At 43.4% G+C, this 16,937-nt stretch overlaps 1 protein-coding gene and 1 non-coding gene across 2 annotated transcripts in view; one reads left to right on the plus strand and one right to left on the minus strand.

Annotated features, from left to right (window-relative positions):
* Positions 1-281: 281 nt before the first annotated feature.
* Positions 282-375, minus strand: TRNAI-UAU (transfer RNA isoleucine (anticodon UAU)). Its single transcript has 2 exons — positions 338-375; positions 282-317 (listed from the first exon to the last, which is right to left on the minus strand). It is a non-coding gene; the product is annotated as a tRNA-Ile (tRNA).
* Positions 376-7,611: 7,236 nt separating this feature from the next.
* HAAO (3-hydroxyanthranilate 3,4-dioxygenase) overlaps positions 7,612-16,937 on the plus strand; it is a 37,860-nt gene continuing 28,534 nt past the window's right edge. The window contains exons 1-2 of the mRNA XM_074926005.1: positions 7,612-7,691; positions 15,057-15,135. Coding sequence (XP_074782106.1) covers positions 7,612-7,691; positions 15,057-15,135 — 159 coding nt within the window. The remainder of the gene's footprint in view (positions 7,692-15,056; positions 15,136-16,937) is intronic.

A 16,937-nucleotide genomic window follows, 5' to 3' on the forward strand; every position in this document is an offset into this window, starting at 1 on the left:
GTAACCAAACATAGAGATGCCAACTTTCAGTAATAAAAAGCCCCACGCAGGTCCATGACAGCCATCACCCCCCATAATGGCGAGCCGTGCCCCACCTCTCCTGTACACTGGAACGCCTCACGCCGCACCAGCAGGCAGACGCCTGCGAGCGTGGCAGAGCCCACGCGTGCGGGCCCACGCTGCCGCCTCGGCTGCATAATTTTTCCGTGGACTTTTCTCTTTCTTCCTCTGGAGCGCGGGCGAGCTCCAAAAAAGCCCGTTTTTCTTCCCAAAAAGCTGTGTGCTCCAGGTGAGGCTCGAACTCACAACCTCGGCATTGCTCGGCTTTGTACTGCTGTATAAGTACCGCGCGCTAACCGATTGCGCCACTGGAGCCCTGACACCAACTCCTCCCGAACGGTTTATCAAGGCCTCGCCCGCCCCGGCGGGGGAAGGGCGGCGGGGGCAGCGGCCCTGGGCCGCCCCGCGTCTCTGCCTGCGCCGCGCTCCCGCCCGTGACGGCCGCTAACAGCGGCGCGAGGAGGGGAGAGGGACTTGGGGACGCTGCCCCCGTCGGGGAGGGCGGAAGGCGAGCGGCTGCGGTGCCCGGCACAAAGCCCGCCCCCCGGCCGCCCCCTGTCTCCCCGCCGGGCGGGCGGCCCCAGGGACGGCGAGCGGCGGCGGCGGCGGGGAGAGCCCGGCCCCCTCGGCCGCGCGGGCGGGGCCTCCCGCGCCGGGCGGGCGGAGCAGGGACCGCGGCCCCCGGCGCAGTCTCTGGCCGCCGCCGGCGCGGCTGCGGGCGGCCGCGGCCGAGGGGCGGATAGCGGGAGCGACGTGCCCCCGCGCCTGGCCCCCCCCAGGCGGTGCTGCCGGCGGAAGCGGCCCTCGCAGTGCCGCAGGCGAGGCGGACAGGCCCCGGCCCCGGCCCCGGCCCCGGCCCCGGGCCTTGCGGACCAAACCTCCCGGCGGCCGTCGGTAAAAGGCATTCGGCGCGAGGTCAGCGAACTTCGTCCTCACGCTAATTCACATCAGCGGGCAAATAACGCACGACCTGTCTGTCGTGCTCAGGTCCAAGCCGGAGAGAAAAGCAACTACCTCCTGCCAGTAAATTTAATGATGGTCTGTGTAGTATCAGGAGCTGCACGCTCTGGGGCCTCACGCACCTCTTGCTGCTCCACCGCCGTTCTATCTGGCACAAGAGGTGCCCTGGCACTTGAAAAACAAGTGGTACAGGATGAAACGAATCATACAAAATTTTCGAATGGTAGTTAATAGAAATAATAAAAAATACTGGCGTTTATCCCCTAGGGATAATTCACTGAGGGCCTACTTTACCCCTGGACGGACTTCATCTTTAGTGTGGCACAAGTACTTTACTAACTGCAGAGCATCCATTATATGAAGACGTGACATACACAGGGTCCAAACTATTCGTTTCAATATCATAAGGTTTTGTCTTGCTGTTTGCTAAAATTCAAGGATGGATTCAGATCCTCTGATAGGAAAACGCGGAATAGGTCTAAAAGGTTAATGTTACATGTAGAAACAACGCAGTGTATAGCAGATGTATTACATCCTTGGAAACTGGTACTAGAAGGAAACATGCAGCCTTATGCACATGTTTATTGTTAAAATGTACCTGTTAACATGAATTTTTTTTTTTTCTGTGGTCAGATCTGTATTTTATGTGGCAGGAAGAGGGTAAATGTAATTGGCATCAGCAGATATTTAAACCCAAACAATGCTCCAACCCTGTAACACAGTTGAGACATAGACATACTCTTTTATTTTTTTCCACCCATGGTTAGGCATCATCACCATATTTACTTTCCTAGGTGGCTCTGATGAGTTACTGACATGAGAACTAGAAAGCATTTTCGTTTCTACTTTACTGTAGTCAGAGCAACAAGCTCTGGGCTTTTCATTACAGGGTGGATGGTTGTAGGGTTGTAGGGAGTGCTATACAGTGCTTGGATTTCCATGGCCTATTTCCATGAACTATTGGTGGCCCAGCAGCAGGTGACAAAATTCTATGACAAAATTACGATTGGATGAGGGAATGACTGTGGATATTGTCTATCTGGATTTTCAAAAAGCATTTGACACAGTTCCCCATAGGATTCTCACAGAAAAACTGGCTGCCCATGGCCTGGATGAGCCAACAGTCTGCTGGAGCAAGCACTGGCTGGATGGACGGTCCCAGAGAGTGGTGGCCAATGGAGTCAAATCCAGCTGGTGGCCGGTCACAAGTGGTGTTCCTCAGGGCTCAGTGTTGGGACCATTTCTGTTCAACATGTTTACTGATGATCTTGATAAGGACATAGAGTGTATCATCAGTAAGTTCGCAGATGACACCAAGTTAAGCGGGAGTGTCGATCTGCGTGAGGACAGGGAGGCTCTACAGAGAGACTCGGATAGTTTGGATCAGTGGGCCAACATTAACGGGATGAGCTTCAGCAAGGCCAAGTGCCAGGTCCTGCACTTGGGCCACAACAACCCCCTGCATGGCTACAGGCTTGGGGAGGTGTGGCTGGAGAGCTGTCTGGAAGAGAAGGATCTGGGGGCTCTAATTGACAAGCAGCTGAACATGAGCCAGCAGTGTGCCCGGGTGGCCAAGAAAGCCAACGGCATCCTGGCTTGTATTAGAAATAGTGTGACCAGCAGAAGTAGGGAGGTGATAGTCCCGCTGTACTCTGCACTGGTGAGGCCACACGTTGAGTATTGTGTCCAGTTTTGGGCACCTCAATACGAGAGAGATGTCGAGGTGCTGGAGTGAGTGCAGAGGAGGGCAATGAACCTGGTGAAGGGCCTGGAGAACAAATCCTGTGAGGAGGGATTGAAGGAGCTGGGACTGTGTAGTTTGAGGAAGAGAAGGCTGAGGGGAGACCTCATCACTCTCTACAGCTACCTGAAAGGACGTTCTAGAGAGGTTGGTGCTGGTCTCTTCTCACAGGTGGTTAGCGATAGAACAAGAGGGAAAGGCTTTAAACTGCAACAGGGGAGGTTCAGACTGGACATTAGGAAAAAAAAAAAATTCACAGAAAGAGTGGTCAGACAGTGGAATAGGCTGCCCAGGGAGGTGGTGGAGTCACCATCCCTGGATGTGTTTAAGGGACGTTTAGATGAGATGTTGGGGGATATGGTGTAGGGGAGAACTTTGTAGAGTAGGGCTGATGGTTGGACTTGATGACCCCAAGGGTCTTTTCCAACCTGAATGATTCTGTGATTTTGTGACCGGCATTCATCTGCTTTTAAGTAAATAGGACTTATCTCCCCACTACTTTTGGCAGATTGAGTAGCAGATATGTGTGATTTCATTAACCTTCTCCCTTCACCTCTGATCCATAAATGAGCTGAAACCTTCTGAGACTGTTTTGAATGGAGATGAGGTGCTTCTCACTTGTCAAGAAAGTTGTTCAGCTGTTGGTACTATTACTGTGGGCATTACTTAGAATTGTTTCAGTGATACAGACCACTGACAGGTGGAATAACATGCAGTTGCTGTATCTGACCATTGATGAAGGTGGCTGCTGTGGAGAAAAAGAGAAAGCTGATAGTTCATGTCTTCAAGAATTTTTCCATCATCACGTAGGTTTAGTTGGCATACCAGAAAACAGCAGCTGCCTTCATTACCCTTAGCAGTGCATCATTACACTAGAAAATGAAATACTCTATACCACACCAAGATTGCTGTGAACATAATTTCATCCAAACAAGTGCTTTTTATCAAACACAAGAATGTCAGGAAGAATCAAATCTGAATCTCTGAATGTACAGACAAGCTCTTTATTACAGATTTAACCTTAGACTCAGGCAAGAGGGAGGACTCAGTGAGTCTAATTTTGGTGTTTATATAGATGATGGTCACTGCTTGTTGTATTTTGATCAGCCTTCCCATAAAAGTTAATAGTGATAACGGTGAAGATTCTAGCAGGTTTTTTGGGATCTTTTAACTATTCTGTTGTGCTGTGTGATTCACTTGCTTCCTATAATAAGTTTACCCCCCACAGAAATTGAGGCCTTTGATAGTATGTTTATGAATATAGCAGTGAAATTTGGCCACGTGAATTAGTTTGTGAGAACATAACTGTACTTGGGTTCAAGTAGTAGGTTTGTAGTAAGCTTGTTTTCAGCAACTATATAGGGTTTTTTTAATTCTTAATTAAAAAAAAAAAAAAGTCATTAATTTGTATTTGTTCTCAAAAAATAAACAGAAAAAGCACAGAATTGACCAAAAATAAGAAGTGTGTTCAACCAGGTGAAATGGACTATTTAAGTTATATCTGTCTTCCTTTTTCCATTTCTTCACAATATAACAAAAAAAAAAAAATAAAAACAGAAGTTAAAGCTGTCCTAATGCCACAGAAAGTTACTTGCTTTCTGCTGCTTGCAGAATATCCAGTTTATCACTTCAGTGTAGCTCCATTATTTCAACACCAACGTAGATAAATTAGTCTCTGTATTGCACAGGGACAGAAAGGCAAAGTTGAAATGATACTAAAAGGATTTTGCGCTCAAATTGCTGGTGAATGCAGACCTCCCCGGGTGAAGATTTTTCAGAATTCTTCTTAGCACTATGAAAATAACAAGGCTTAAGAGCCAATTTTAACAATGCTGTTTACTTTCAAGAGTAGAATGGGCAGAGTGGAGCAGACAGCATCCATGCTTTCTGTCTTTATGTTCTGCTTCTCTCCTTCACAGAGGCTCTAAATCAGTCTAGGTCTTTATTATCAGTTCTTTAGGTGGGAAAAAATTAATAAAGGGAGTAACAGAAAAATTGACCAAATATCACTTTAATACAGATAAAAAGGCTGGCCAACGAACCTGAATACCTCTTCTAACTACAAACATAATATTTAGCTTATGTACTTTTTGTTAATATACTCTGCTTGCTGGATATCAGCTAGTAACTTTAAGTCTCTAATAGGTCTGGTCCTTGAGGAAAGCAGAAAGAGTAGGTACTGTCCTAAACTGAAGTGCCACTACCACTTTTTTCCTGCACCCTCAATACAAAAGATGGATTATTTTTATGTAGAAGTTTTGTGCTTCAGTGTCAGCAAAAGCTGACAAGTCAAGTCGTTATCTTTGCTTAAAGGGAAGGATCTGAGATGAAAGTGAGAGCAGAAGAGTCATTGTGAAGCAGACTAGCAAAAAACAATCCAGGCCCCAGTCAGGTCATGAGGTGTACGTATTTACTTGCATCTTACAGAGACTGCAATACTGGCTATTTCCTTTGCCTCTCCAATACACTTCACAGAAACAGGGTTTTGTGGCCCCATACTTCCAGGCTATGCAGACCATTTCTTGACCCTCCTCAAAAAAAAAACCCCAAACCCAGGAATGTTTCCTTATACTTGTTATGCTGATGGAGAGTCCATTAAGTGCTTTTTTCAAAACCTGTTGATTTCAGAAGGCTGCTGAAAAATACTACCCTGTAATAATAACTTCAGCTTCATACTAATGGTGAATTTTATAAGTGAAGTCCATTTGTTTCCTCCCTGAGTAGGTCTAGCTATTGGGTTTTCATATCCCTAGCCACAAAATGGATTTATCAGCCTGTGACTGAGATAGTTTTCTCTGCAGGTAATAGTACTTTGTGTGTGTTCTGCCTAGTGGAAAAAAAGTGGAGACTAGAGATTAGAGTAGGGGTTGCGGACAATAGCCCTGCAGTTAAAACTGGCACATTTATATGGTGGTGAACAAGGCTTGGCTCTGTCAATTCCAGGATCTGTGGTTTTTTTCCTGCTGTGGCTTTGTACAGTCTCTTGGTTTTCATTCCCGACAAATGCAGTCCTGCTCTGCGATACATGTTACTAATGATGAGGCAGAGCTTTGCAAAACCATGTCCATTAAAATAGAGTGTCTTCAGCTCTCCCGGTCTCGCCAGGCTGGGTCACAATCCCCTAAGTAAAAATGCATTTTAAATAGAAGATGTCTTTCCTTCACAGCTAAACAGTGTGCCAGCAGCCTACAGTACAAAAAGCACTGAAAAGTTCCTGTCTGTGGGTCCAAAACCAGGCCTAATGACTTTGCTATGTATGGGTGCCTCACCACAGCCATTCTGATGATAGAAATTTCAAGTGCTAAATAAATAATATATTGGGGTTTGGAGGGGAGTGGGGGTGGGGGTGGGTGTTAATTGAGTGAAATAGTTCCTTTGGGCTTATTTCAGAGGAAATTATTCCTAGTCCTTTTGTGATTGTACTAATATAGCAGAACTGTAATCCACATGTGGATTTTTTTATCCCAAAATAAATGTTTGGGGAGGTTTTTTTAATCAATTATGTAATTAGTTTAAACTAAACTTCAAAGAAGTGATACAGATGGAGGTAAAACAGAGTCACCCTTACACATACTGGAATAAGAGCATGGTATTAGTTCAGACTCTCACTCCATTGCTTTTTTTTCCATGGGAAAATTATAATGGTACAAGGTAAAGAACTCCTAAATTTGTACTGTTCCAGCATGCAACTGTACTCTTCAGTCCAGCAGCTGCACTGCTCATATGTGCAAGCTATGGAAGATGCATTGAACACTTTTAAAGGAATCATATCATAACCTTATACCCATACACATTCACCCACTAAGCACAGTATAGATATAATCAGAAGACTAAACTATGTCAAGAGGAACTGAAAAGTGCTAAAATTTTGTTGAGCCTCAGGGATTTTTTGTTTACCACCCATTTAATGTACTTTAAGTCTGAAAATAAATGTTTATACATTTGCTTATTAAAAAAAAGAGGGTGACAGAGTGAGCAATCCTGTAGGAACTATGTAGACATTGAACAGAAACCAGTGAGGCAATAAGGACTAATACAGATCTGAAATGCCTGGTAGTTCTCAGTTTCTTGTTTGCCTGATAATTAGATAACAATATGGTGCACTTTCCCAAAGGGTATCACAGAACTAGGTTCAGCTCTCCAACAAGCCCTGCTACAACACTGGCAAAGAGTGGATCAAATTAAAATGAGCATTTATGGACAGCTGCTTTTGGTCTTACAAATGCAAGAGACATCTTTATTTTTGTTATTTGGCAGAAGATCCGAATATTTTCAAAGACCGTCCCCCAAACATTCAACCTAAGATTGAGGGCAGGTGGTGAAAAGGAAATGGGGCTCTATTGTCAGGCCTGAAATACTTATGTACGGTTATGCCTGTATAAAAATACTTCTTATATGTAACTAAACTTTGAGGAACTGCTCTCAACTTTCATTTAGCTTTGAAACCAGTTTCTGTATTAGACTTGAAGAGTCTGGATGCCCAAGACTTGCCTATTCTTCTAACTCCGTTTGTCTATGTAACAAGGCAATTTTTGTAGAGAGGTAATACACACACCAGTTGATGCAGTAAAGAGAATTAAGAAACTTACTGTGGGCAGAATCAGTTTCTGATTAAAATATATATTTTAAAAACACTAGTCAATTATTAGCTAAGCTGCTGGAGCATTAGTACTCTTTACAAAGTAACCTTTGGCTGATGGACCTGTCCCTTTGACACTGAAGCCTGAAGACACCTCTTATACCAACCAATCCCCTGAGCTCTAGGGATGGAATCAAGTGCAGTTTCCTCACTGAAGGAGCACTCTGCAAACTCTTAGTATCTCTATCAAAGGTTTCATAGCTGGTGGACCATGGAGCTTCTTGTAAATGTAAGAAAATGGATAGAAGAAAACAAAACTGCCTTTTTGCCACCTGTGTGCAATAAGCTTATGTAAGTAAATGAAGATTTTATTTTTTTTTTTTTACCCCGTTCTTATATAAATATTCTTAGCTATAAGAGGAAGCTGCTGAAATGCATATATGGTAAAGATTAGTAAGGAACTGTAGTTCCTCTCAGACTGCAGTCAGAGTTCTGTTTCAAAGAACAGAAAGAGACTGAAATCTGTTCTGCAGTAACTCTGAAGAAGCTGTAAAGATCAACTTCAATATAAGACACTTGCCTCAACTCAAAATCTCTTTTAAGCAGTTAGACTGAGTTAAGGGAAATTGTGTCAGGACCTGTGATAAAAAACTTGTAGAAATCAGAGGAGACGGCATCATATCCACAAATGAGAAGATTTAGTTAACAGATTAGTGCTATCAGATCACAACCTGAAAGTTTCAGGAGCAATCAAAACCAAGTGTGATGTATCACGGAAAGATGAGGAGAAAGGAAAGGCAGGGCACTGAACAAGCAGGTTTCCCGGGCATTTACAGAGCTGTCAAGGCAGGGTAGGGAGGCTGAAGAGGCAGCTTAAAGCTATGAACTGTATTCTGAATGAGATGGTCAATATAAGAAAAAAGTGTAGGCATTATGCAGTTGTACGGCATGCATGTTCTCAGTGTCAAAGCTCCAGTGTAAATAGTCCAGTGTGTGGCAGCTTCTAGTCACAATGTTAGCAAGGATTTCTTTTGTCTCTGAAGTTGAGGACAATACATTTGGTCCAAAGCTCTCTATATAGAAGGCTTTCATAAGAAAGGATTCTCTCTAAACAGTGATAGAAACTCAGGTTTTGTAAAGAAAATAAAAAGCATTTTCCTTGCTTTTAATTAAAAAAAATACTGCTTTACAATTTTAATCATTAAAAAAGCATCAAAAAACATGCCTCTTCCCCTATCTTGAAGTGCTACCTCTACTCAAAAGCTGAATGGGCAGTACTGTAGCAGTGATATTAATTTCCATTCACAGGTGTACAGGTTACTTTTCAAAGTAATGGTTGCAAGACAGAGAGAAGGCAAAAGGCACATCCTTACAGAGATGTCTGTGTTGAAACTACAGCTGTATGTTTAACCGAGAAATTATGAAACTTGAATCATTACAATAGTTTCACAGAGGGAGAGAATGAGGAAAGTGTCTTCTCCTTATGAGTGTTTTCATTACTTTCATTTTCAAAATAAAATTAGAAAGCATTTTGTAAAGCATATCCGTTTCTAAAGCTTACCAGTGATGGTGGTAGAATTTTGATATTTTACATATATGGAATATTCATGGTTTTCTTTCCTCTTCAGTAAGATGAACCCTTTTGTTATTACTGCACTGTTCTGTACCACCTACCAGCCGTTCTGTGTAATCCTGAAGTAACTCTGAAATGTGTTGACATAGCGCTGAGAGATATGGTGTAGTTGAGAACTGTCAGTGCTAGGTTAATGATTGGACTAGGTGATCTTCAAGGTCTTTCTAACCTAGATGATTCTGTGACCTCTGGCAGAGGTCCCCCATAAATATTTCAAGAAGGCACAGTGAAACAAGAAACATTTTTTTGTGATAGCAATTGTATAATTTAAAAAAAAAAAAATCCATTTTTTCAATATAGCTTCAGCCTATGAAGAAAAAGAGGAAGGCCATCTACTGTATGGATTCTGAGTTTATCACCACCTGCTCCTGGTGCTACCTAAATGTTTTCAGGATTGTAAAAAAAGGTTTTAAGTGATTTTCCAAGAAATGACTAATAGATTTCCAACATTTCTTCATAGGCTTGATCCTTTATGTGCTGAGTAGAGAATTATAAGGCAATCTTCTCACTGCTTTCTACATCACTGAAAGGACACAACCTCAAAACATTTAGTAATTATGATCCTATGTTTCAAGAGAGAATTAACGATTAAATCTAGGTCTTACAGCAAATCAGCAGTACTTTTGGTGTCTAAATTTATTATGGCTTTCAAGCTTTTATTCAGTTGTGTTCCATACATTTGAGAGGATCAAAAGTTTTAAATACCTATTTGAGGTTTCAAAACAAAACCTCAATTCCTGAATTATCACCTGCTTAGAGTTTTACCAGAATCAAGAAAATGATACAATGTAAGAGCTGCAGTTTAATTAGATGTATTTTAATGACACTGTCTTGCAAGTTTAAATGCTTTTTAACCTCAACAATGAGCAATTAGTGCAAAATCAGAACCCTCATCGTAGCTGATTTTTACAGGTAGCTATTGCACTTTTAAAGTTCTTCTTTTAGTTCAGAATATGATAGTTATCATAAGGGGACCTAACTGCAGTCATTGACTCTCTGATTCTTCACGGACTTGAGACATTTTTAAAAGGTTGCCTGCTGGTACCATTTTTTTAATGGGGTTAAGAAGAGAAACATAAGAGTATATAAAACTTAATAGGCCATTGATTAGCACCTCATTCTAAAAATAGTGTAATCAAGTAATTTTTCACATCCCTGAAACCTTTATGATACTCTAACTGCATTTTGGCAGTCTTCAGTGAGGCTGCTTTCCTTCTTTATGATTTTTCTTAACTTAATGCAGCTATATTAGCCAGACAACTTAATTAGCGATATGGACAAACCTGTTTGAGTTCCTGCTTGTATTTCATAGCTGGAATTTTTTGATGGTGGTGTTATATAATTGTTAATGATAGAAATGATTAACCTGTAGTTGCCTGTTTATTATGTAAAACCCAGCTAAATCCATAGGGTAACAGAATTAATGATAGATATGCCAAACAAAAAGCTAAGCAACAATGATTTTTAGAGCAATATTTTCACTTTTAGTTATTGAACTAATAATGAAACTGTATGGGTTTCTATAAAAAAATTAACTCATCTTAACAATAGACTACAAGATACCCATAGATTGCCTTTCTCTTATTCTCCAGAGTTAATTTTAACTTTTTAAATTAATTATTAGCTGTTACTGGTTGTCTTTCTGCCCTTCTTTAGTAGAGATGTTCATTAATGCATAAGTATTACAGTGCATTCTTGAAAATGGATAGTAAATCTGTGTGGTACAAACTGTTCTGATTTTCACGGAATCAGCTAGGTTGGAAAGGACCTTGAAGATCATCTAGTCCAACCATTAACCTAGCACTGACAGTTCCTAACTACACCAGATCCCTCATCACTATGTCGACCTGACTCCTAAACACCTCCAGGGATGGGGACTCCACCATCTCCCTGGGCAGCCCATTCCAACACCCAACAACCCGTTCTGTAAAGAAATGCTCCCTAATATCTAGTCTAAACATTCCCTGGTGCAACTTGAGGGCATTCCCTCTTGTCCTATCGCTTCTTACTTGGTTAAAGAGATTCATCCCCAGCTCTCTGCAACCTCCTTTCAGGTAGCTGTAGAGGGCGATGAGGTCTCCCCTCAGCCTCCTCTTCTCCAGACTAAACACCCCCAGTTCCCTCAGCCGCTCCCCGTATGACCTGTGCTCCAGACCCTGCACCAGCTCCGTTGCCCTTCTCTGGACACACTCGAGTCATTCAATGTCCTTTTTGTAGTGAGGGGCCCAAAACTGAACACAGGAATTGAGGTGCGGCCTCACCAGTGCCGAGTACAGGGGTAAGATCCCTTCCCTGTCCCTGCTGGCCACGCTATTGCTGACACAAGCCAGGATGCCATTGGCCTTCTTGGCCACCTGGGCACACTGCTGGCTCCTGTTCAGCCGGCTGTCAATCAGCATCCCCAGGTCCCTCTCTGACCGGCAGCTCTCCAGCCACTCCTCCCCAAGCCTGTAGCGCTGCTGGGGGTTGTTGTGGCCCAAGGGCAGCCCCCGGCATTTGGCCTTATTGAAACTCCTCCAGTTGGCCTCAGCCCATGGCTCCAGCCTGTCCAGGTCTCTCTGCAGAGCCTCCCTACCCTCGAGCAGATCAACACTCCCACCCAACTGGGTGTCATCTGCAAACTGACTGAGGGTGCACTTGATCCCCTCGTCTAGATCATCAATAAAGATGTTAAACAGGAGTGGCCCCAAAACCGAGCCCTGGGGGACACCACTCAAGACCGGCCGCCAACCGGATTTAACTCCGTTCACCACAACTCTGTGGGCCTGGCCAACCAGACAGTTTTTTACCCAGCAAAGCGTGTGCCCATCTAAACCACGAGGAGCCATTTTTGCCAGGAGAATGCTGTGGGAAACACTGTCAAAGGCCTTACTGAAGTCAAGGTAAACAACATCCACAGCCTTTCCCTTCATCCACTCAGCTGGTCTCCCTGTCGTAGAAGGAGATCAGGTTTGTCAGGCAGGACCTGCCTTTCATAAACCCACGCTGACTGGGCCTGAGCATCTGGTTGTCCCACATGTGTTGTGTGGTGGTACTCAGGATGAGCTGCTCCATCAGCTTCCCGGGCACTGAAGTCAAGCTGACAGGCCTGTAATTTCCCGGATCATCCTTCCAACCCTTGTTATAGATGGGCGTCACATTGGCCAGTTTCCAACCTGTCAGGACCTCCCCAGTCAGCCAGGACTGCTGGTAAATGATGGAAAACAGCTTGGCGAGCACCCAGCCAGCTCCTTCAGCACCCTCAGGTGTATCCCATCTGGTCCCATGGACTTGTGTGTGTCTGTGTGATGCAGCAGGTCACTGACTATCTCCTCCTGGATTGCAGGGGGTCGTTCTCCCAGTCTCTGCCTTCTGGCTGAGGAGGCTGGATTCCCTCAGTACAGCTAGTCTTGGTATTAAAGACTGAGGCAGAGAAGGCATTAAGCACCTCAGCCTTCTCATCACTTGTTACCATGTTTCCTCCTGCGTCTAGCAGGGGATGGAGGCTCTCCCTGGTCTTTCTTTTGCGACTGACATAGAAAGATTTCTTGTCCTCGTTACCTCGATCCCTGAAGCCAGATTAATTTCTACCTGGGCTTTAGACCTGATTTCTGCCCTGCATAGCCTCACAGCATCTTTGTGATCATTGTGAGTGGCTAGCCCCTTCTTCCAAAGGCTGTAAACTCTCCTTTACTCCCTGAGTTGCTGCCAAAGCTCCCTGTTCAGCCAGGGTGGTCTTCTCTGTTGCCGGCTTCTCTTACAGCACCTGGGGACCACCTGCTCCTGAGACATTAACACTTCCTTCTTAAAGAGTGCCCAGCCTTACTAGACCCCTATAGCCTTCAGGATCGTCTCCCAAGGGATCCTTTCAAGCAGGTGCCTAAATAAGTCAAAGTCAGCCCTTTTGGTTCCTTATTTTAGGATATGGACATGAAGTCAAGTATGTATTATGTATACAGCTTCCTATGGTGAAAACAGTCAATTTAAGAATTGTAATCTAATTTAATTCTCTAGACTTTTATTTGACAAACTAATTTGTCACTGTTACTTGTTGTTTCTGCTTTCTAGTCCCTACTGTGTTGTTCATTATCGTTTAAATACTCTTCAAAGTAAACGTGATTATAGCAGATCAAATGCATATGTTCAGCCATTCAAAATAGCTTCTCTCAATTAAGGCTTGCAAGGTGCTGAGACAGAGACACATTGTTCTTCCTGGTGTTGCAGGGAAGTGTGGCTCTGCTGGTTCTGTGTTAATAAGATCTCCTGTTAGCCCAAATATTGCCCAGAATCTCCTCACTGAAAAGCAGATGTCAAAAAGAGTTTAAGAACAAATTTTGAATCACAGCTAACGGGTCTGATTTATAGGGCATTTTTTAGCAAATGAAAACCTGCTACCTTACCCCTTTATTAGTGTCAGTGGACTGATAGATAATTGGGGTGATATCTTTCTTCATGACAGCCAAGAGAAGTGCTCGTTTGGGCTCTTAAAAGGAGCAGAGTTATGATAAAGGGCCTGAATCAGCCACAACCCCAATGAAACCATTGTAATGTTGTTCCACCTTAGCAAAATTAGTATAAATAGAAGAGAAATTAGCTGCTAATTCCTACCATGAGTACCTCTGGTAATGCTACCCATGGGGAAGTGTGGTGCGTTGACCCTGACTGGATGCCAGATGCCCACCAAAGCCACTCTATCACTCCCCTCATCAGCTGGACAGGGGAGAGAAAATATAACCAAAGGCTCATGAGTCAAGAACAGGGAGAGATCATTCAGCAATTACCATCACCAGCAAAACAGACTCGACTTGGGGAAAATTAATTTCACTTATTACCAGTTGAATCAGAGTAGGATAATGAGAAATAAAACCAAATCTTAAAACCTTCCCCCCACCCCTCCCTTCTTCCTGTGCTTAACTTTACTCCCCATTTCTCTACCTCTTTCCCCCAAGCAGCACAGGGGGATGAGGAATGGGAGTTTTGAGTTTTGAATGAGTCAGTTCATCACACGTTGTCTCTGCCACTCCCTCCTCAGGGTGAGGACTCCTCACACTCTTCCCCTGCTCCCGTGCGGGGTGCCTCCCATGGGAGACAGGCCTCCATGAACTTCTCCAATGTGAGTCCTTCCCACAGGGTGCAGTCCTTCAGTCACAAGTCCTTCCAGCAAACCTGATCCATGTGGGCTCCTCTCTCCACGGGGCCACAGGTCCTGCCAGGTGCATGGGCTTCCCAGGGGGTCACAGCCTTCTTCAGGCATCCACCTGCTCTGTCGTGGGGTTCTCCCCGGGCTGCAGGTGGAGATCTGCTCCCCCATTAACCCCCATGGGCTGCAGGGGCACAGCCTGCCCCACCATGGGCTGCACCACAGGCTGCAGGGGAATCTGCTCCAGCGCCTGGAGCACCTCCCCCCCTCCTTCTTCACTGACCTTGGGGTCTGCAGAGTCGTTTCTCTCATATACTCTCACTCCTCTCTCCATCTGAAGTTGCTGTTGCGCATGGATTTTTTCCCCCTTCTTAAATACATTATCCCAGAGGCACTACCACCCTCACCAATGGGCTCAGCCTTGGCCAGCAGCGGATCCATCTTGGAGCCAGCTGGCATTGGCTCTGTCAGACATGGGAGAAGCCCATGTAGCACATCCCCCCACCCCCACGCCCCCCAACCTTGCCATGCAAACCCAATACAAAAAAAAAAAAAAAAAAGTATGTTTTTATTAACCTTTAAAAGTGTTTCACCTTTACAAAATCCTGATCTAATCAGCTTAGGTTGAAAAGACATTTTCTTCTTGTTCCTGTCTCTTATGAAGCATTCTTTATCTACAGTTCAAAGCTCTTTCCACAGTTGGTAACTATCGTTGTCCCCTTTTCATAGCTGGAGGCACTGAAAAACCAGGAAGGAGGCAGCTGGCCTGAGGTCACTTGGCAGGACAGTGGCAGAGCGGAGAGATGCACCCGAGGTCTTTTGAGTGCTCATTCTGGATGTCGTTTGTCACTCAGCATTGTTCCATTGGCTCACTGTCCTCAAAGAATTGAAAGAGAAAAAAACTTACATGAAATAAAGAACATCACAAGTGGAGGTAGCTTTAAAATGTCATTTTCTTTTCTAGGCATCGCTATCAATTAAATGTGATGTTTGTTGGAGGACCAAATGAAAGGAAGGATTATCATATTGAGGAAGGAGAAGAGGTAACCTATAGGCTATTTATATTTTTCTGGTTTAATTGATCTGTAATGATTAAAATGCAGCTAATCTGAAGTTACAGCTACAGATTAGCAATGCCAGGCTCAGTGATGTTGTATTTATTAGATCTGTTCAGAGACTTAAATGGAATCATTCACAAGAAGCATACACCATCTGTGCATTTCCTTTGAAGCAGGCACATGAGATCAGATCTATTTTACTATCATTCATTTCCAACAGGAAACTAGAAAAAGCATTCTGACAGATCAGAATGTCTCATTTCAACATTTTGGGACAAAACTTTGGAAAGGTAACAGTATTTTTAAAGTGATATTTTGTTGCAGAAGATCAATCTATATTTATAAAGTAACTTTGAAGTTCAAAAATCAAAATGAAATATTTTAATTGGCCTGAAATTATATTTTTCTGGATTTTGTGACAAATATCAGCATTTTTAGCTTTCATTCATTTTTGGGAGGTTAAAGAATAGTCTTAAATATTTTTCAAATCAATCCCCTTCTCTGCACTTCTTTATCAAAACAAAGCTATCCCACTGCTTGGAGTTGTCAGTAGCCATTCTGCCAAATGCACAATATAGGAAGAAATAGTAGAAACCTATCAAAATCGTAACAATTTGCACCTACTTTGTTTACTATGTTTTTCTTGGAATTGTCTGCTTGGCCTAAGGACTCTTCTGAGTCTGAAGTATCACAACTGGCTCTGAAGGAACCCTAAGGGAAAGGGGACACTAGAGGCCTGGAAGTAAGAATTTCAGGATGGGAGACAATTTACCTTGCTTTCCAGCTGAGTAATTTTATTTCATGTAATTCCAATAAAATTTGGCCACCTAATTTTAAGTACCTTTGAAAACCCAAGCCTAAGCATCTACATAGTTCAAGGCAGAAGAGAGTCAAGTTCAACAAAACGTTTTAATATGAAACAGAAATTCGGTTTGCTTATTGAATAATTTCTCACAAAACCAAGCCAACCATTTCACAACAGCCTTTATCAATTTTCTGTTATAATTGTGCTGTGCAGGTGTTTGTAGCCGTTATAATCATACCATTCTGCAAGAGTGGATGCTATCTTATCACTGTCTGATTCTGTCTGCTTTAGATTGCCACCACGCTCTCACAGCCCCCTTATGTCTGTGGGCACAGGCATGTCCATCATGTACCACAGGTTACCCACCACTCTCCATTATGTCTCTTCTCATCGGCCACAATAGGAAGAGCTCTGGCAACACCCGGGACCATGTCATCAGGTTGCTTGGGCTGGGAAGGAGGCAAAGCCAGGTCTCAGGGCAGTGCATGTGAAGTGACTATTGCTAACTAGAAGAGTTTAGCATCCATCGTATATTTACAAGGAAATTCCAGAGATAATTAGCTGGGTAAAACAAAATGTGGTTTTGTCAACTTGATTACATCCCTGGGAGAGAAGCAATCACATCTGTAGTATGACTGCTCAGAAAGCACTGAGAAGAACATCTAATCTGTATGCTGCTATTATGGTATATTGTAAAGTATTATATGTTAAGTTAAAAAAGAGTGAGTTAATTTTATAATCAAGGTCAAGGACATCAAGGTGTGGCAAAGCATAAAATGAAGGTACGTGAAGGTACATATGGAAGTTAGTGATTCCAAACAATTTTTTCTGTAACTTAACCTTTTTATTTTTATACACTTAATTTATTTTCTTGCTCTGGAGAATACATTAGAGTTATACACTAAGAGAGGAACACACAAAAATGAGAAATGAGCTGAGGTTTAACTGGCATGATAGCTTGCACTACAATATTATTTATTCT

This window comes from Athene noctua, chromosome 1 (genome assembly GCF_965140245.1).
Source record: "Athene noctua chromosome 1, bAthNoc1.hap1.1, whole genome shotgun sequence".
NCBI classification, from domain to species: domain Eukaryota; kingdom Metazoa; phylum Chordata; class Aves; order Strigiformes; family Strigidae; genus Athene; species Athene noctua.